Here is a 20,869-nt window from a genome sequence, read left to right as displayed (position 1 = left end):
CCGCCCGCTCCACCTCTGATAGTTCAAAAGTCTGCAGCAAGTGCCTCTTAATCGTGTCATACTTATCCACGGGTGGCAGGGCTTGCAGCAGGCCCAATATCCGTGACACTGTAAATGTTCCGAGTGCCGCCACGACATACTATTAGTACCTGGTCTCATCCACGGTGATGTTAGTAATAGCGAACGGGGCCTCGACGTGAACAAACAATGCTGCCACAACCGTCTCCCAGAAGTCGGGCAGTTTGAGCGAGACGGTGTTAGCCACTGCGCTGGTAGCTTCGTTTTCCAAGGCTCATGTTGGGGTCACCAATGTAGAGGATGACAGAAAGGAGACGAGACCACTTCTTTTGACCACACAGCCGTGGTGTCGTTTATTTCCTCAACAAAACTTAAAGTGCAGTTAACAATTATAAACTTCGGCCTGGTCGAAATACTCGCTCACAATCACCCAATTCTCATCAGCTCATATAGTTGTATCCTTTTCCTCATGTCTCTAGCTCCCTTTAAATTCAGTGAGCCGATTTTAAAATCATTCATTGCAAAAAAAAACCAGATAGCACATACAATCTGACAAAAAGAAATCCTTTAGCTTGATTCTTCTCCCTCTTCTTAAATCAGCTATTGCCTGACCAAAATGATCTCACAGAAATACATGAAATTACCATGACCTGTTAACACTCGCGTTACAAGGTGGCGGCACATAATGTGCCGGCACCACGGAACCTAAAAACACTGAATTGTGTGTGCTATAACTCATTTTGCTGTAATGAGGTTTGGGTTTTTAAGTGAACAAAAAATCGTAACTAAGACACTGTAATAAATTCAGTCAAATGACAATAAAATTAAAGTTAACTACAAAATATTATAAAAACCGCATTGCATGATGTTGAATCAGGGAATTCGTGTGTCCAGCACGACAAAGGATCCTAACTGACTTTCCATTGGCATGGTTTCCGTGGTGCCGGCACATAATTTGAACACATTACGTGACACCATCACGTAATGCGATTGTTAAGAGGCCGCGGTCATTTCATGTATTTCTGTAAGATCATGTTGTTCAGGCAAGAGCTGATTTAAGAAGAGGGAAAAGAATCAAGCTAAAGAATTTCTTTTTGTCCGATTGTATGTGCCCTGTGTGAGCTCAGGTTTTGCCTGACCTTGATCACTAGTTTCTTTAGATTTCCTGCTCGGTAAAAACCCCTTCTCCTTTTGTCTTCGTTTCTGATCTTACCAAGTTAAGAAAAGTCTGTTATGTTTCAGTCCCAGAACCCGAATGCACAACTCAGGAGGCAGGGAGCAAGTTGAAGCCCAGTGGGTGATTTAATGAATGAGAAAGAGTAGCGGAGATGAATGGAGATGAGCGGCGAATAGTGGCTTGTTTGAGCTGGCTTCCGGAATCCCAACACAGTCCTTAGGGCAGAAGGAGAAAATAATGAGGTTAGAGGTAATAGGCAAACAGTACAAAAGTAACTCCTTGAAACTTGAACGGGAACTTCAGACAAGAATAAATAAACTAGAAACATGAAACAAGTAATATGAACGTTAGAGATGAGGTTCGGTACCACGGAGGTTATGGCACGAACTCACGCTGTTAGAAGTGCAGACCAGGTTCTTATGGATGAGTTGATTGGAGATGGAAGACAGGTGGGGTGATTGGAGACTGGGACCAGGTGTGGGACGAGGACGAGCCTCGCTCGTTACCGCTGCCTGTTGTAGCGGGAGCACAGCTGTCTGGCAGCGCGCGCCTAAGTCCCGGGAATGTCAGGGCCCGGAGAGAGGGAACTCGTGGAGCGCCCTAGGAGAGGGCTGCGGTGGAGGCGGGGAAATGGAGTGGGCAGTAGAGACCGCCGTAACAAAGTCGCTTTATCTGGAAAGTAATTTTCCACTTTCATTCCTTTTGCATTCTTTGTTTTTGTTTTGTTTTGTTTTTGTTTTTTTAGGAACTGTTTTATTTTCTCAACCCCATAAGTTTGCTCACTCACACTGTATCAAAAAAATCTTCATCACTGGAGTCACACTCCACCATTTTTCCCCACAGTCTGTTTCTGTTTTCTTGTCACCTCCTTTGCCATTGAACCACTATTGTTGATTTCAGATTTACTTTTCTGACAAGTGACAGTCAGACTGCCCCCCTCATCTACCATATCTATATCTACACTTTCAGTCAGAAACTTCTCTGACAGCTGAGCTGATGATGAGATGAGCTGAGATGAGCTTAGTTCGAAACGAAAGTTGGAAAAACTCATACTGCCGATCAAACATTCGCTCTCCATGTTCTCGCTTCCACTCCCAGCATGCACTCTGAGAGAGAGAGAGATTTATCTTTTCTACCAAATAGATGATATAGGATGTCAAAATACTCTTTTTCAAAGCTATTATTAGAACTGCGCATCTCTAGCACCTGTCATTAACACCTCCTCTTGGCCCTCATTTTACGCAGGTCCATGAGCTGGAAAGGTCAAAACGTGGCATGGAGCAACAGTTGGAGGAGATGCAAGTCCAACTGGAGGAACTGGAGGATGAGCTGCAGGCTACAGAGGATGCCAAGTTGCGTCTGGAGGTCAACCTGCAGGCCATGAAGGCTCAGTTTGACAGAGATCTGCAGACCAGAGATGAACAGGGAGAGGAAAGGAGGAAACAGCTGGTCAAACAGGTACTCAAAAAGACATCTGAGTCCAAAGTTAACTTCGAGCAGATTCATGCAAAATGAAATTTACAAGGGTTGTTGGTGATTATACTACAATTACAAGACCTCTCCCAGTAAAACTGGCACACAGATTATACTTCACAAACATTTCAGAAAATGCCTACTGTTTACTGTTATTAAATGTTAGGCAATTGGTTTGTCTCAGCAGCTCATTAATCTAATGCAAATTACATGTTTTAGTGGGCAGAACACAGGCAGATGTTATTACTCACATTCACCCCCTATGGAGGCAGTTATTTAGGAAGCATGAGACACTTTTGATCTTGCAAATGGATTACCTACACTATGACCTCATAAAGCAGGCCCATGCAATGGAAAAAACACAGAAATGTGTTTTTTTTCTTTCTTACTCTCTCACTGTCATATTTTCTCTCTCAGGTGTATGAGATGGAGCTAGAGCTAGAAGATGAACGCAGGCAGCGCTCCCAGGCTCTGTCAACTAGGAAGAAGTTGGAACTAGACCTGGGAGAGCTGGAGAGCCAGATAGACTCAGCCAACAAGGGTCGTGATGAGGCCCTCAAACAGCTGAGGAAACTACAGGTGTGTGTGTGTGAAATTTCTCATCTGAGAAGAAACATTTCAAGTTGAACAATAGCTAGCTGGTCTTGAATACACAATGTGTGAATTTATTTTTGTTAAAAAAAAGCAAGTATCTTTAAAACAACTTTGTGTAACCACAGCCCTCATGTGTGCATCCCATTGTAGGCACAGATGAAGGAGCAGTTCAGAGAGCTGGATGAGTTGCGTGTATCCAGAGATGAGGCTCTTAATGAGGCCAAGGACAGTGAGAAGAAGATGAAAGGCATGGAGGCAGATGTCATACAGCTGCAGGAGGTATTGGAGGCCAACAGAAAAATGGCAACTAGAAATGTCTTATTACTGCCAACCAGGGTTACACTGTTCATCAGCTTATCTTGTCTTATCACTGTCAACCAGGGTCACACATCATCTTATCTTTTCTTATTACTGCCAGCCAGAGTCACACTGTTCATCATCTTATCCTGCATTTCAATGGCCACCAGCCTTTTTGTTTTTTGCTGAGGTTGTCGTCAAACAAATAGCAGACAGGTGGCCCTCTCTCCCTTAAACTTTCTGTGTGTGTGTGTGGGGGGGGGGTGAGGTCACATTCATAAATCCAAATTACATCCTTTTGTGCTCTCTAATGTCTAATGTCTCTAATCCTTCTTCATTCTTTCAGCTGCCACAGAATTCTAGAATATTGTGCCCCCCTGGCTGAACTACATTCCAAAACAACAATATTGTCAAAGAATATATGAAGTACTTTTTTTTTTGTTTTATGTTTTTTGATAGCTGTGACTTGACTAAGTAACACCACTGCCTTTCCTCAGAGCTCCCAAACCATTGTGGGTTTCATTGTGTTCACTACAAACAGCAGTTATGAGATACTATTTGTAAATATTGTTGAAACATCACTTGAAAAGAAGAGCACAAACACAACACAAAGAAACAATATTTGTGGTAAAAAAATATTTAATATATGTAAAATATACACACACATATATTTAAATGATATACCATTTCATTAATTCATTTGCAGTATTATGATGTATAATGAAATGACTACTGGCAGAACTGAGAGTGAATTCATGAAAATAAACTGGGTGCTGTGGTGACCGAATGTTGAGATCATATGTATTGAAGTCACCTATAGATCAATTAAAAACACTCATTTTTGGGCAATACATGTGAAAATAGCTGTTAGTCACTTAGGGCATGTTTTTACCCAAAACGATTTAGAAGCAAACTTATAAGATACAAAGTGTCGTCAGCATATTGGCTGACAAATGGTGAGAACGTGAACCTGTAATAGCATGTATCCCATCATTAATGCTTCTCCTGTGCAGTTAGATCCCAGTTCAGTTCAACTACATCATATAACAACTTTAAAACATTTTAAAAAGTGATTCAACAAAATCTCAAACATTGTATAGTGACAGTGAACAGTAAATATTATTAATGAGTAATTGCACTGATTAGTAGAAATGGAAGACAAACTGAGATGTCTTGCACAAATATGTAAACTTCAAAATGGTGAACAACTTTCAAGGCTGTTTTTGATGTATTAGTGGGAGATGAATTGTCAATCAATGAAAAGAAAATGTGGCATGATGTCTTGAGCCAGCCTGAAAAAAAACACGGCAAAACTACAAGTAAAAAAAAAAAAGAGTGTGACTTGGGAAGCCATATATGACTGATGCAATCAGGAACAATTTATTGTCATTTCTATCATGTAGTTACATACACAAAAGAAACAAAATTTCGTTTTGACCAGCTCACAGCAGTGCAACACAAAAACTATCACATCCAAAATTTCCAAAAACGACACCACCAAAAACCATATAAAAACATAGAACAAAGGAAAAAAATGAAAACACAGTTAACAACACAGTCCATTCAGTGCAACACAGTCCAAAAATTCCACTGTCCAGAGAACGAAAGCCAGCCAGGATGAGTGTCGGAACTGCCAGTCTGCATGGGCTAAGCAGTTAGCTTAGTCTGCCCTGCTTCTGTGTCCTGTCAGACCGCCTTTGGTGCTTCCTCTTCGGGCACAGCTCCAGGCAGGGCCATGGTCCTTGGGCCCCCTGGACGCAGCAAACCAAGCTCCCTCTGCCGATCCAATGCTAGCTAGCTCTCCCAGCCAGACACCTTCGACACACCTCCCTCGCACTCCACACGACGACATAAACACAGATCCAGACAAACACACTGCACAGTCGACGCTAGGTGAGGCTGCCAACAGACTGCCTCGGTGTTTCCTCTCAGGCATAGCTCTGAGCTGGGTCCCTGGGCCCACAGGACGCCACAGACCAAGCTGTCTCAGCTGATCCAACGCCAGGTCTCCCAGCCATTAAATGAAGAAAAAAAATCGAAGATCAAATAAACACTTCACACAATGACACAAACTTAGAAGCAAATGTAGGCTTGGACAAAGACACTGCATAGTCGGTACTGGGTGAAGCCGCTGCAAACATGAGTTCATGCCGCCTTCTTCCCACATGTACTCATATTATTCACATTACTCAATTTCACATTTAGCCAGTATTTTAGAAAACACAAATTGACGAAAGCATAATAAATGATACTGGCTGCAAAGCATGCATGTGGTCCTGGGGCATCCACTCTATGTTCTAAGAACGCTGCTTGCTTCTGCATAAAGGCACACTTACTGCACTTTAGCCAAAGACCCGCCTCCTGCAGTCGCGCCAGGACCTCGTTCAGGGTTGCCAAGTGCTCCCGATTGCTCCGTCCTCTCACCAAGATGTCATCAAGGTAAATGGCCACATTTTAATTCCTACCACCAGACTCTCCATCAGCCACTGAAAGATAGTTGGGCTGGAGGAAACACCTAAAGGAAGATGATTTACCTTCAACAACTCCTTATGTGTGTTTATAGTGACGTGTTGCTTAGATGTGTCATCCAGGGTCACTTGCTTAAGTCCAGTTTGCTTAACTTTTTACCCGCTGACATCTTTTCAAACAAATCCTCCAGTTTTGGTATTGGATACTGGTCAATTTTTGAGACTAGATTGACCATGAGCTAGTAGTCCTCATAGATACACAGTGAATTGTCAGGCTTAAGTACGGGCACAATGGGTGCTACCCATTCTGCAAATTTAACCAGCGCAATTATGCCCTGCTTTGTGAGCCTTTCCAACTCAGTCTCCACTTTCTTTCTCATGGCATATGTAATGGGCCTTGGCTTGTAGAACTTTGGGGTGACCCCATTTGTTCACATATATTTTAGCTGGTGGGCCCTTCCAGGTTCCGAATTCCTCTTTGAAAATCCCTTCATTTTGTTTTAGCACATCTTGCAAAGTCAGTTCTGATGGCTTTATGTTTTTGACATGAACCCTGTTCATCTCCAACTCCTTTAGTCCACCCCCTGCCCAACAGGTTTGGCCCTACACTTGGTACAACTACTACTGGAAACTGCTTGACTTTGTCTTTATATTTGACAGTGACGTTTGCAGCCCCCAGTGTCACTACTTTTTCACCTGTGTATGTTTTCAGAGTCATTGAGCAGTCTTGCAGCTCTTGTATGCCCCGTGCTACCCATAACTTTGCATACTAAGTCTTTGTCAGAATTGTCACAGTGCAGCCAGTATCCACTTCGAGCTCTACTATGCTACCATTTATGTTTAGCTGTGTGGGTTGAGGTGAGTTGAGGTGGTTCGTGTTGATTAGTATATCTGATATTCCTCCTGGGCGCCTTGCTTTGGAGGTTTTCCAGGCACGGCCAACTGGGAGGCGACCCCGGGGTAGACCCAGAACTCGCTGGAGGGATTACATGTCCAGTCTGGCCGGGAAATGCCTTGGGATCCCTCAGGAGGTCCTGGAGGGTGTTGCTGGAGAGAGGGACATCTGGAGTGCCCTACTTAGCTTGCTGCCATCGCAACCGACCCCGGAGAAGCGGCTGACGATGACATGACATGACATGAAATGAAATGACACGAGATGGGTAGTAATGGCGTTTATTTTTCGTAGTGCCTCCTTTAGGTTGTGCATAGTAGTGGCGACGGGTGCTAAAAAAAATTGGGGGGGGGGTCGCAATTTACCTTGGCGCAGCACAAATGAGAGCTGCTTTAATGTCCACACAGTCACAGACTTATTAAGAAGGGCAACGTAGCCATAGATTTTATCAGGGTTCGTAGACGGTGGGTGATTGACAGTCGAGACGAGGTGTTGTGGTGGGTGTGAACATGATTGACAGCCAAGATAATTGTCCAATTACATTAGATCAAAAAACATTAAAACAATACCAATTCGCTGCCAATAAAAGTGGGAGTGTCTGGGACGCACAGAACTATGCCCCATGGAAAATCTGAAGAAACCAATCAGACAGTAGCCTCAGGTCACCTGCTCGCCAAAAGTTTAAGGGCTTACATAAGGTATCATTTGGCCGGTGCCTCTCACCCAGAAAGTATAAGTATTCAGACAGAAATCAACCATATATGGTTGATTTCCAAATGGTGTATATACCATTTGTAACCAATATTTAATGGCTGCTGACAGGCGCTCACAGACTGAAAAACACTTTTATTTCAGAATTACTTGCATTATACAACTAAATTATATTTAACATGTTTAAGCAGATTTTCATCTCTTGATGTTTGAAGGGGGCGGCACCCCAGCTCCCTGTACAGGCCAGCCGCCACTGGTAAACACCTCATTATCACTGTAGTGATTCTCATGGGATTCACTTATGTGATTTGCAGACTTCTTTTTTCTTTCCTGACATAATTCTGCTTCCCTCCCCCCTTAAACTGCAGTTGTTCTACAGGAGGAGAGAACTTACACTTTTTCTTCACATGCCCCCTTTTTCCAAAATTATGGCACTTTTCATTTATAAAATGACAGTACCATGCTATGTGCTCACCCCCACATCTATAACACTTCCCTGTTGCCGCTTTGCCTTGCCATTTGCGTATTGCACTGCCAGCTGCGATGTATTCTTGGGTACTGCCGCGTCCAGCGTTTTTGTTTGCCCTTGCAGGTCACGCATATCCTTATTTGCCGTTTCAGTGGCTTGTGTGATTTTCCAGGATTTTTCAAACGTCATCTTGGGCTCAGCCAACCATATACATATCTGTGCAGCCAAAAACCTCTGCTGCATACGGTCATCCGATATAGACCCCTTTTCTGTTAGTAAACATAGTGACGTTTTTCTGTTGGCAGAGCTTAACTGGAGGCAAAACGTTCCCCTCAGAGACATTTAAGGGAAGCCGTTAGCTAGCTAGCTGCCGGCTGGCAAGTTTTATCAGCTTGTATATTTACGATGGACAAAGAAACGCGTATTTCTGAATATGTACAGTTGATTTCTCCCCGAGACCACGAGTCTTACTTGAAAAAGTTAACATTAACCAACGGGACCAGATTGGCCCATACACGCTCACTCAATGGATGGACGATTTGACAGGATTACCTACCGTGGAGTGGTCAGACATTTACACCTTGTATTCTGCCAGAACTTCTAACCCTCAGCCAAGATCCTGCTCTTCAACCACCAGTATTTTGCATCACGTGGAAAGCCAGAGTTTGGAAAAATGATTGAGTGTGTAATGTGCAAGCACTTTTTCCATTATGATTGTGCACAAGTGAAGAGGAGGCTACAGAACTGGCAATGCAGTCAGTGTAGATAGATACACCTGACCCACCTGCGTCAATCTAAATAGTTGGCCATATATGAAGATGTACTGTATATATGTTTTTATTTCAACAGGCAAACCATTGAGAACAATACCTTTTTATAGCCACTTGAGGAAAGGTGCCAAAAAAGTTAGACATTCAATGTGATGGCAGAGGTATTTGAAGATGTTAATATAACAGCTAAAGCCATTGTTATTCTTAAGTATATGACTCCTGTGTATTCTCTGGAATATAGTAACATTTCAAAGTAAGAACTGGCTATTTGCTATAAATAAAAATACCAGACACTGTAATTAGATTTTAGAAGTTTCTTTATTTGAGGATTCTTTCTTTCTATGTTTGTAAATTCTAATCACAATCACATTTCCTTTCTCAAAATGAGCAGAGTAGAAAAGCTGAGTTCATTGTTTTACACACACATTGTAGGCTATTTCATACATACTCTTCATTTCCTGGGCACTACAGATTGACAGAGATTGGTAAGATCACCACACACAATCACCATGTCATCCAAGAGGATAACTTGTGAAATAGGAATAACAGAATGCAAAATTTTGAAACTCTTCCATCTGCTTATAACTCTCTCTACGTATTCTCACACGAGACAGTTGTCTTGACGAATCTACTTCAGAAGCATGTAACTGACGCTTTCCTTTAGTGAAACTTGTTATACGCAAGGTTGCACCATATGCAGCAAGCTCATCCCTGATCAAAAATCCCGTCTGCTAAGACTTCATCTTTTGGTTCTAATAGGTGCAAAAACCTTGATTCAACTGTTATTTGCTTATCTGACACTCCCATCCCAGCCTGGGGACAGGATTGAAACTGCCCCTGCAGGTGTTATTCCCACCAGGTGCTTAAATGTGTTATTATGTTTGTAATAGGACCAGGTTTAAGCTCTAGCAGTCAAGTTAGTAGGTCTCGCCATGAAAATCTCTGTACAGTCAGTTATACACCAGCATCTCTTTAAATGTTGCCTGAAACTCTTTGGCATATTTTTAAGGACAGCACCCCTAGTCGGCCACTTGATAAGAGATTTCAATACATTTGCCATTACAGGCAACCAGGATCTTAGAATGGTTGATGTTGTGCCTTCTGAAACTTTGAACCTATATGCTATATCTCTGTTACTGAGCCCCAATCTCAGTTTCATAAGGACCACTAATAAATGATCTTCCAGCATGAGACTGTGGTGGGCAGTGATACAGAGAAATTGCAAAAAAAGTCAATGAGACGAGGATCCTTCAAAATAAGACTTTTATTGACGTATCAACAAAGTCGTCTGCACAGTGAATGAAAATCAGACAAAAGCCTCCCCGTCTTTATACCTTTATTATGTCTACGAAATCCATTGCGATGTGTTTGAATGGTCCCTCCGGAATAGAGATGTGTCCAATTGGGGTAGTTATACCCTTTCTAACATTGTTTTTTATGCAGATTTAGCATTGTCCTAGTACTGCATCTACCTGTGTTGTAGTTATGGTGACCAGAATCCCATTTGTGCTATTTATCTTAGTACATCCCCCCTTGCACAATGGTCAATACCATGCACATCCAAAATCACTAGGGAGAGTAGCTCAACTGTTGCAACCAGGAGACCTTCATATGCCCCGTGAGTCTTGGGAAGCCCCCCCTTTGTTGCCATAGCAACCGCTCCGCATCTGATGCCGCTGCTTGGATATCAGCAATATCCTTTTCTGTGATTTCTGCTGTTAATGCTAATTGTGCTGTGACTGATGAGGTTTCTAGCCTTTTTGGCGGCCTCGTCTGCAGCATTGTTTCCAACTGTTTCCTTAGATTTGTCTTTTTTGTGCGCTTTGCATTTTATAATTGCTATTTGTTTTGGCCGCATCGTCACCTCTATCAGTGCTATGACTTGCTCATGATGCTGTATGGGTGAACCATCAGTCTTCTTGACCCGACATGGAGATCGTTACCTTGATGAAGTTTTTTATGTAAGCTATGCCAGATATTGGGATTTTCTGTTTGTGTCCCCCCCCCCCCATTTCTTGGACTGTGCCTCCAACACCAAGTGTTTTTACTCATAGTCAGTATTTATCAATAATGAAATATGAGGAGTAGCATGGGGCACTTTGAACTGGATTTTGAGATACGGATTTGTTTCAATTTGTATAGCTGCACCTTGTTTCCCAATTATTATGGCTGCAGTGTTAATCTGCACATTAGGTGGTTTCTCTTTTATCCATTTGTCACTAAGCCTTTCATTGCTTTGTTCATGGAATTGCAGGGTGCAATGGTAGTCCAGAGAGGGGGCGACTGCCTGTGGTATCTGTGCCCTTTGGCACAGATACATTTGTTTACTCCTCCCTGCACTTCCTGCTGCATCTGTCCTAACCAAAATACAGTTGCTGTGCTGCCTAGCACTGACATCTACAAGGCTTTGTTGCTTATGTAAATTCCGTCTTATGTGCATGAGATTCTGCATCCTAACTTGCACAATGCATCTCTTCCTAACAGATTGACTGGAGTGCTATCTGATATTAATATAGGGATGTGTATTTCTTGATTATTCACAGCTAGGGATACAGGTTCTGTGGTGGGAATCAGCTGCACCTTACCCGAGGAATCCAACCGTCTTGACAAATTGTCCAGACCGGGGGAGATGAGAGGCATAGGATCGTGAGACACAGGCGTAGGCTGCCCCTGTATCTGTCATCATTGGTGTATTTTTGCCTTCAATTTGAACCTGCAGCATTGGTTCATTATCAGCTCCCCTTGAGATCATGGGCAGCTGATTTTCCCCCATTATATCCTCTGGGCATCCCTAGTACCCCTGGTTGGGGCCCTGCCAAACATTGACAGGTCCCGAGGGGGGTCTCATGTCCTGCTGTGGTGCTTGTGGCCATCGTTGTGTGGGGAATTCATTTCTCAGATGCCCAATATGTCCGCATCCCCAGCAGGCCCTCGGTCCATTGTTAGGTTTTCTTCCTGGCCTCCTTCCTCGGGATAGTCCTGGGTGTCCTCTACCCCACCACCCTTGGTATCCTTCTCTTGGATAAGGAGGTTGTTGATATATGACCATTGGATGATTTTGCAAGGCTTGTATCTATTTTTCTGCTCCCTCATGCAGGTCAGGGAGCTTGTTAATAAGACCACTCATGTCCATTAATGTCCATGGAGTGTACTGCATGACTCCCCCTTTTACCAATATAGGAGCCATAATGTCACTTTCCCCTCCTCCTTGGGAGAATGAAGACAACAGGCAGAGGGGTCCAGTCCCAACAGCCCAGTCTCCGCTCCACCCGCACTCCCCCCTCCCCTCCTCTTGGGTGAATGTAAATAAGCCGGTCAGGGTGCCAGCGGTGCAGCTGCTTTTCACCCTATAGGGAGTCCCTTTCTCTCCTCTGAACCTTATCTGCTTTAGTTGTTCTGCTATCTCCTCTAGTTCCCTCATAACATACTCCTGTTGCATTCGTAACTCCTCCTCCAGTTTTTTTATTTCCTGTCGGTAATACTCAATATCTAGGCAGCCTTCAGCTGCCTCACTGCTCTCATCTCTCTCCCCCTATTTTTTTCTGCTCTTCTCAAGTCCTCTCTTACTACTTGCTTGCATCTCTCTGCCTACTTACGGTATCTTTCTGTCTGCTTTCTCCTGACCAAAGGAATGGCTCCTCATAATTCCCTTCCTCAATGGCCTCTCCTTTAAATGTGAATTTCTTAGTTTGTGCCCCGGTTAACATCATCTGGGAACCGTATGGTGGTGGAGACACCTGATCTTCTTTTTTACCTTCTTTTTTTTTCTGTAATCCCCTGTATTTGTTACATAATTTTCCCCCTTGTTCTCTACATTTTTATTATTTCTAATTCTTCTTGTCTTTTCTGTTTTCTCTTCTGAGATTTTTCTTTTGTATCAGCATCTCCATTTCCTCACACATGCCTACATCAAGTGCCTTTCTCTGGCCACAGAGTGGCAGAGCCGCTTGTTCTTCGATGCTATCTCTTGTTTACATCTTTGATCTTATCCTGCAACAGCGGGTGTTGCGTCATCAGTATGCTTTCTGCTGTTGGAGGGGTTGCCATTGTCCCTTGTTTGGGGCTCTCACATCTCACTGTATCATCTCTGTTTTCTATCTTGAATAAAGCTCTTATTCGTTTCACTGTTACAGCAGGCACGCCTTCTTAATATGCAAATTCTGCCTTCAGATCTTAGTCAATTAACTGTTTGTGTTTCTACTGTAATTGTTACAACTAGATTTACCAATAATGTTCCAGTCACCCCTATTTGTGCTTCATAGCCAATTTCTGGTTGTTTTAGGTAAGAGAAGATTTCTCCGGTCAACGATAAATCTCCCATCACTGATCCACACCCTGCTGTTATTATTTTCTCTAATACACGTCCTGTCCTTATGGGGCTTCCACAAATAATTTAATAATGCACTCCACAGGAATTTTGGCCACTCTTGTTCAAATTGAGCTATCCCTCTTAATATAGTAAGATTCTGTAACAGTGAGCTCTTATTTTCATCACTTAGGATCCCACATCAGAATAAAACTGCTCTTTCCAGAAATGGCCTCTAAATCCTTTTGTTTTTATCAACAATTTTTTCTATTATTTCCTTCAATTAATCCCTCGGCTATCTGTTCTCCTGTAATGCTTTTTGTCTGTTTTACTCTTCCATCTTAACTTGCACTCTTCTCCATATTATTACACAGAACAAAATCACAAAGACTCCAAAATGTTTATACCCCTAATCTTGTCTGTTCGTTTATTTTTGTTTCCTCCTCACCTGTTATACTAGTGTGTTATCTATAAGGGGCCTAACTCATAGGTCCTACAGTTTTGTGGAGAGAAATTTAAAAAAATAATTATTTCAGGCGCCGGTTCCGTCCCGGAGTTTCTGTGGGTCACACAGACTTATCGGGCTGGCTCGGATAACCTTGTCGCCTTTCCCCTGTTTCTCTCCAGCCTTCAGAAGGGGCATCCACAGGCACTCTCCCCTATTGGGTGTCGTGGGTCACACGCCCCTCAGCGAGAGTCAACCTGGAATGCGGCCCGGCCCCTCCATTGGTTTTACAAGACTGTGGACCAGTTTCGGGCTCAACCAGGCCCAGGCTTTTATCTACAAGCTTATCCTTCAGGCTGGAGGATTTAGATACTGTATCCGGATGTACTATTACACCCTGATACTATACCATACCTGTCCCTGTTTCCCTAAACAGGCGCCTAACTCCCCAGAGCTAGGTCTTGGTGGACACTGTATCAAACGTTTCTTACTGTTCCTTGATACTGTACCGTGCCCTGAGACACTGTATTTTGCCAACAATACCGTATATCCCTATATACTGTTAAACAAAATACTGTACCGTGCCTCGTCCCTATCTTTTCCTAAGATAGACGCTTCACTTTCTACACGTGTTAACCCCCCATGCAGAAGGACCCTTGTCTCTTTAATTTGTTCGTTAAATTTGGTAAGCAGCTCTTACCAGCACAGATAACGGGTGTCTCAGCACTGATCTCCTCACAGAAATATTTATAATAAAGCAAAATATTGCTTACCTCTTAGTGGCCACTTTTCTGTGAGGAGTCCAGAGCCGGGGCCCACCCTGTGTCGAGGCAGCTTGCTTTATCCAATCCTGTTCGTGACACCAATTTTTCTCTGTGGTGTTCAGTGATACAGAGAAATTGCAAAAAAAAGTCAATGAGACGAGGATCCTTCAAAATAAGACTTTTATTGACGTATCAACAAAGTCTGAGTCAGGTCTGCAGAGTGACTGAAAATCAGACAAAAGCCTCCCTGTCTCTATACCATTTACAAATCTAGTGAACAATCTACTTGCGTCAATCAATGTCCTGCTGTTAACCATGGCCCTTGCTGATCAGGACATGTTGGCGGAGCAGGAGCCTCTCTATCGATGCAAGGATCAAGTTAGGATGTCTTCAGTCATCGCCCTTTGACAGTCTAATGGTTGTCTTGATATGCTACTACTGTTTTCTGCATAATAATGGTTACACTTACATGATGGACTGTCACTTATACTTTTGGGCATAAACAAGTTTATCTTCTACTAACGTTATGTCCTGGTGAGATGGCCTTGTGCTGCTTGTCACTCTAGTCACATGAAATGACAGATACCCACATGTGCCCTTACGTACTACCATAAGACCTACAGTACACTTCTGCACACTATTTTCTATTTTTGTCATTAACCAAATGAAAATGGCTGAAGTTAGCCCAGTGAGAACCCGAAAGTGTGCAGCATTGTTTCTGACCATTGAGAATGAGAAGCGTGATTTCTGAAGCTCCTCTTTCAATCCTGCATTCTCCTCTTTGAGTTTGTTAAAGTCTTGTCTCAAATTGCCATATTCGGTACTGAGTTGGTCATACTTTTGACTGAGACTGTTGTATGCTTCTTGTGGGACCATAGTCTCAGCTTCTTCTTCTTTTTCCTTTCCAGCCTTAGAAAATACAGGGCAAAACAGAGACAAAACGTAGACTATTAGTGAAGAAGCCTGCACACAGGAATTACATAGCATATGGTAGTATTCACAGCCACAGTTAGAAACCTCAATTTGACTTAGCTAATGTTACCAATCCAGTTTCTCCGCAGGCCTGCCACACTGTTGTCCATAGGAAAACACAGTGGGGATGAAGTCTGGGCTGTGTTTATCCAAAGAAGCCTCTCCTACAAAATAAGATGTAACTGAATCTTGCTATCAGTGTCAGCCTAATTACATTAAGTTACTGGTAGCTTAAGCTAACGTAAAGAGAGTTCACATTGGGAGAGAAATCACCCAACGTTATTCCTCCTAGTCCTCACTTTCTGATTAATGTTAGGTGGGCATGACAAACCTTTAGATACATATCCATACCTACAACAGACAAAAATCTAGTTTAACATTACCTTATTTACCTGATATGAGGTGTGCGCTACAAACACGTGCATTTTTGATGATCTCCTCAGTCCAATCCTTTCGTCTTATCGCGTTTAACCACAGTTGTCGCCAATCTTTTTGACTGGGAGTGGTAGCTGGTATGCGATAAAACTTGTACGCTTGCCTGAGGACGTGATTTGTATTTAACGTTACCGCTGCTGGTTTTGTTTTACCTCCAGCTGACGCCCTGACGTAATCATTACGTAGGCTCTAAAAGGGTCTATAGGTCTACTGCGAGGAGGTTACAAGACGAACTGACAACGGGCGCATGGGAGGCCTCCAAACTTAAGCCCAGCCCTGATGACTAAGCCCGGCCCTGACGAGCCGATTGGCTGCCGGCGCGGGGTGGGCGGGCCACGGCGCGGGGTGGGCGAGCCATAACAGTACCCCCCCTCCACGGGAGCCACCAGGCGACTTGCCCGGCTTGTCGGGATGGGAATGATGGAACTCAGTGAGCAGCCCAGGGTCCCGGATGAGCTGGCGGGAGACCCAGCTACGTTCCTCCGGACCGTAGCCCTCCCAGTCCACCAAATACTGGAACCCCCGTCCTCGGCGCCGGACGTCCAGCAGCCGGCGGACCTTCCACTGGGGGTGCCCATCCATGATCTCGGGGGGAGGCGGAGCTGGGGCCGGAGGCATCAGAGGACTGTGGGAGACAGGCTTAACCCGAGACACATGAAACACGGGATGGGTCTTCAAGGAAGCCAGAAGCTTAAGACTCACCGCCGCGGGGCTGAGAACCTTCCTGATCTCAAAGGGCCCGACAAACCGGGGGTTCAGCTTCTTCGCGGTGGAGTGAAGCGGGAGGTCCTTCGAGGACAGCCACACCCTTTGGCCTGATTGGTATGTAGGCGCTGGGGACCGGTGTCGGTTGGCTCCCCGACTGGCGCGCTCAGCTGCCCGGAGCAGAGCAGCTCTGGTCACCTCCCAGATGCGACGACACCTGTTCAGATGGGCCTGCACGGAGGGAACCGCCACTTCCGACTCCTGCGCAGCAAAGAGAGGCGGCTAGTAGCCCAGGGTCCCCCCAAAAGGTGAGAGGCCGGTGGCAGAGCTGACCAGGGAGTTGATGGCATACTCGACCCAGGGGAGAAACCGGCTCCAGGAGCTGGGCTTCTTGGCGGCCACACACCGGAGGGCAGACTCCACGCTCTGGTTCATCCTCTCTGTCTGTCCATTACTCTGTGGGTGATAGCCAGAGGAGAGACTAACGGAGGCACCCCACCCCTTACAAAAGGCCCGCCATACCTGAGAGACGAACTGGGGCCCTCGGTCCGAGACGACGTCCAGGGGAAGGCCGTGGAGACGGAACACGTGGCTCGTCAGGAGGTCCGCCGTCTCAGAAGCCGATGGGAGTCTGGGGAGGGCCACCAGGTGCACTCCCTTACTGAAGTGGTCCACCACTGTCAGGATCACAGTGTTACCCTGGGAGGGAGGCAGTCCGGAGACAAAATCCAACGCCACATGGGACCAGGGCTGGCTTGGAGTTGGGAGGGGCTGCTGCAGACAAGCGGGTGCCTGGTGAGAGGTCTTGCTGCGAGCACAGACGGAGCAGGCCCTTACGAAGTCCCTGACGTCGTTCCTCATGGTGGGCCACCAGAAACGCCGAGCCAGAAAGGTGAAGGTGCAGTGGACACCGGGGTGGCAAGCAAACTGACTGGCATGGCCCCACTGGAGAACCCGGGGCCGGACTGTGTCCGGGTCGAATAGGCGGCATGGAGGGACGTGGCTCGGGGCGGGATGGGAGCGCAATGCCTGCCTGACCACGGTCTCGATGCCCCAGGTAACCACGCCAACCACCCTGGCCTCAGGAAGAATGAGAGTCGGCTCCTCTGTAGCTGGCTCCCTCCTCGAGTGTTGTCGGGACAGGGAGTCTGCCTTCGTGTTGCGGGACCCAGGGTGATAAGTCAGCGTGAAGTCAAACCGACTGAGGAAGCTGGCCCACTGTGCCTGCCAACCATTGAGGCGCTTGGTTGCCCGGATGAACGTCAAGTTCTTATGATCCGTCTAGATGGTGAACGGCTGTTCCACCCCCTCCAGCCAATGGCGCCACTCCTCCAGAGCAGCCACCACTGCCAGCAGCTCCCGGTTCCCGACATCGTAGTTCTCCTCGGCGGGGAGGAACCGGCAAGAGAAGAAGGCACATGGGTGGACCTTCTGGTCAGACGCTGACCGCTGGGAGAGGACAGCCCCCAACCCGGTGTCCGAAGCGTCCACCTCTACGATGAACTGCCTCTTGGGGTCGGGGTGGAGCAGGACCAGGGCGCTGGTGAACCTCTCCTTGAGGGACTGGAACACAGAGCGGGCAGCCGGGGACCAGATGAACGGCTGGGAGGGGGAGGTCAGCCTGGTGACAGGTTCTGCCACGCGGCTGAAGTTCGCAAACCCGAGGAAGCTCTGTAATTCCTTCCGTGATGTGGGATCGGGCCAGTCCACCACAGCCTGGATCTTGCGGGGGTCAGCCCGGGTCTGTCCCCTATCAACAACGAAGCCCAGGTAGTCAACGGAAGGGGAATGGAACCAGCACTTCTCTGCCTTGACGAAGAGCCGGTTCCGGAGGAGACGTTCGAGTACCCGGCAGACGTGCTGGACATGTTCCTCGAGGGTCCTGGAGAAGATGAGGATGTCATCGAGGTAGACCACCACAAACTCGTCGAGCATGTCGCGGAGAATGTCATTCATGAGAGCCTGGAATACCGCCGGGGCATTGGTGAGGCCGAACGGCATGACCAGGTACTCATAATGACCCCGGGGCGTCTTAAAGGCTGTCTTCCACTCGTCTCCCTTCCGGATACGGACCAGATGATAGGCACACCGGAGGTCCAGCTTAGTGAAGACTGTAGCCTGGGTGAGGGGCTCAAGGGTGGAACTCATGAGAGGAAGGGAGTACTTGTTTTTGACGGTTATCTCATTGAGTTGGCGATAGTCAATGCAGGGTCGGAGGCCCCCGTCCTTCTTCTTCACGAAAAAGAATCCAGCTGCCACCTGGGAGGACGAGGGCCGAATGAGCCCCGCTGCCAAGGACTCGGAGATGTACTCGTCCATCGCAGCTTTCTCGGGGATGGTCAGACTGTACAGACGACTGCTGGGAAGGGGTGCCCCAGAGTGGAGGTCGATAGCACAGTCATAAGGCCGATGAGGAGCAAGAGATTGGGCCCGGGTCTTGCTGAAAACCTCACCTAACTCATGGTACTCAGGGGGAACAGAGGAGAGGTCGGGAGGCAGGGTACTAGGGGCACGTCGGGGGGATGGGGCGGGAGCAGCCTGGAGACATTGGGCATGACAGGAGGAGCTCCACTCCATGATGGTACCGGAGGCCCAGGCGATGTGTGGCTCATGCTGCACGAACCAGGGACACCCTAGGATCACAGGGACTAACGGGGACTGGATGATGTAGAACCGAAGTCTCTCCACATGGTTACCTGCTATGGTGAGAGAGACAGGGTGGGTGCGTTGGGTGACGCTGGCCAGGCAGCGCTCGTCCAGCGTGAAGGCCTCCATGGGCTTCTCCGGTGTCTCTAGCGGGATGTTAGCCTGGGCAGCAAACTCCGAGTCCAGGAAACACTCATCAGCCCCCAAGTCAAGGAATGTACCCACCGTGAGCCGCTGGTCAGCCCAGGCCAGGGTAACGCTAACTAGATGGTTCTGTGGGGCAGGACGGTGGGAACAGGAAAGTCGGCTCACTAGGATCTCCTGGGGCCCCAGTGAGCCTAGTCTTTTGGCCGAGTGGGGCAGCCGCCGATCAGATGTCCCTTCTGGCCAGAGTAGAGGCATTGACCCGCCTTGAACCGGGCCTCCCGTTCGGCCGGACTAAGGCGCGTGCACCCCAGCAGCATAGGTTCCTCCCCCGTCGCGGTCTGGGGCGCGGGGGGAGAAACGGCCACAGGGAAAGTGGGGCGAACAGGAGTAGGAATCCTGTTAGGAGTGCTGGATGACTGGGGAATGGACGGGGATCCACGCAGGGCTCGCTCGCGCCTCCTCTCCCGGAGGCGTCCGTCGATGCGGATGGCGAGCTTGATCAGGTCCTCGAGGGAGGTGGGTTCCTCCCGGGTGGCTAGCTGGTCCTTGACAGCCTCGCTGAGACCTCTCCGGAAGGTGACCCGAAGTGACCGGTCGTTCCAGCTGCTCTCAGCTGCGGCCAGCCTGAACTCCACCGAGTAGTCTATGACACTGCCACTGCCCTGCTGGATACTGCTCAGCCGAGCACCAGGGTCCTGGCCACCACCTGGATGGTGGAAAACCTTCCGTAGTTCCGCCTCAAAGGCCTCGTAGGTGAGGCAGAAACTGGCCTTCATGGACCAGGAACCAGTGGCCCACTGAGCTGCTCGGCCTGTGAGCAGGTTGGTCACGTAAGTGACCCGGGCAGCATCAGACGTGAACCTGCTGGGTTGGTGCAGGAAGACCAGCTCACACTGCATGATGAACGTGGCACAGGTCTCAAAGTCGCCATCAAACGGTCATGGGCTGGAGAGGCAGGGCTCCCGGGGAACTGGGTTGAGCCCCACAGGGTTAACCAGGGCCGCGGGCCCAGGGGGCGGGTTACCCACGACTCCAGGGGCAGGCTGGCCCGGCGGCTGGATGGTGAGAGCCGCCGTGATGGTTTGCAACTGCCGCAGGATCTCTGCTTGTTGGCTCGCCAATGCCGCCTGCTGCCTCGTTAGGTTACCCACACAGGCCTGGAGGGGCGGGACCCGAGTCTGAAGATCTCTCACTGCGGCGGAGGCCGCCTCTAGCTGCTGGGTGTGGGAGTTAGTCAGTTGGATCTGTCTGATGAGAGCCGCTCGAAGCGGGCTGGCCGGTATGCTCTCTGTGTCGGCTGGGGTCGTCATGGTCAGTTCGTACTGTTAGGGTTTGTGGAAGACCCCAAGCGCACGACACCAGACAGAGATGGGGTTAGCTGAAAATTGGCGTACTTTGTTCCTTACGCGTACAAATAGTCAAACATCGGAAGGCAATGAGCGACAAGGAAAAACGGAAAGTCCAAGGGGAAAAAACTCGCGGATAATCCAAACGGGAACACGGCAGGATACTTCCACGGGGAAACTTTGCAAGGGAAAAACATGAACCAAGGGCTGGAGTGAGTTCGGAGAGAAAAGGAC

At 47.3% G+C, this 20,869-nt stretch overlaps 1 protein-coding gene across 2 annotated transcripts in view; it reads left to right on the top strand.

Annotated features, from left to right (window-relative positions):
* Positions 1-20,869, top strand: part of LOC130112542 (myosin-9-like) — a 204,522-nt gene that overhangs the window by 119,272 nt on the left and 64,381 nt on the right. For both annotated transcript variants that reach the window (XM_056279957.1, XM_056279956.1), the window contains 3 exons: positions 2,441-2,653; positions 3,086-3,247; positions 3,413-3,541. In XM_056279957.1, coding sequence (XP_056135932.1) covers positions 2,441-2,653; positions 3,086-3,247; positions 3,413-3,541 — 504 coding nt within the window. The remainder of the gene's footprint in view (positions 1-2,440; positions 2,654-3,085; positions 3,248-3,412; positions 3,542-20,869) is intronic.

The sequence above is a fragment of the Lampris incognitus genome, chromosome 5 (assembly GCF_029633865.1).
Source record: "Lampris incognitus isolate fLamInc1 chromosome 5, fLamInc1.hap2, whole genome shotgun sequence".
Classification (NCBI taxonomy): domain Eukaryota; kingdom Metazoa; phylum Chordata; class Actinopteri; order Lampriformes; family Lampridae; genus Lampris; species Lampris incognitus.
The sequence above is the reverse complement of the archived record's forward strand: the minus strand, read 5'-3'. Positions and strand labels throughout refer to the sequence as shown.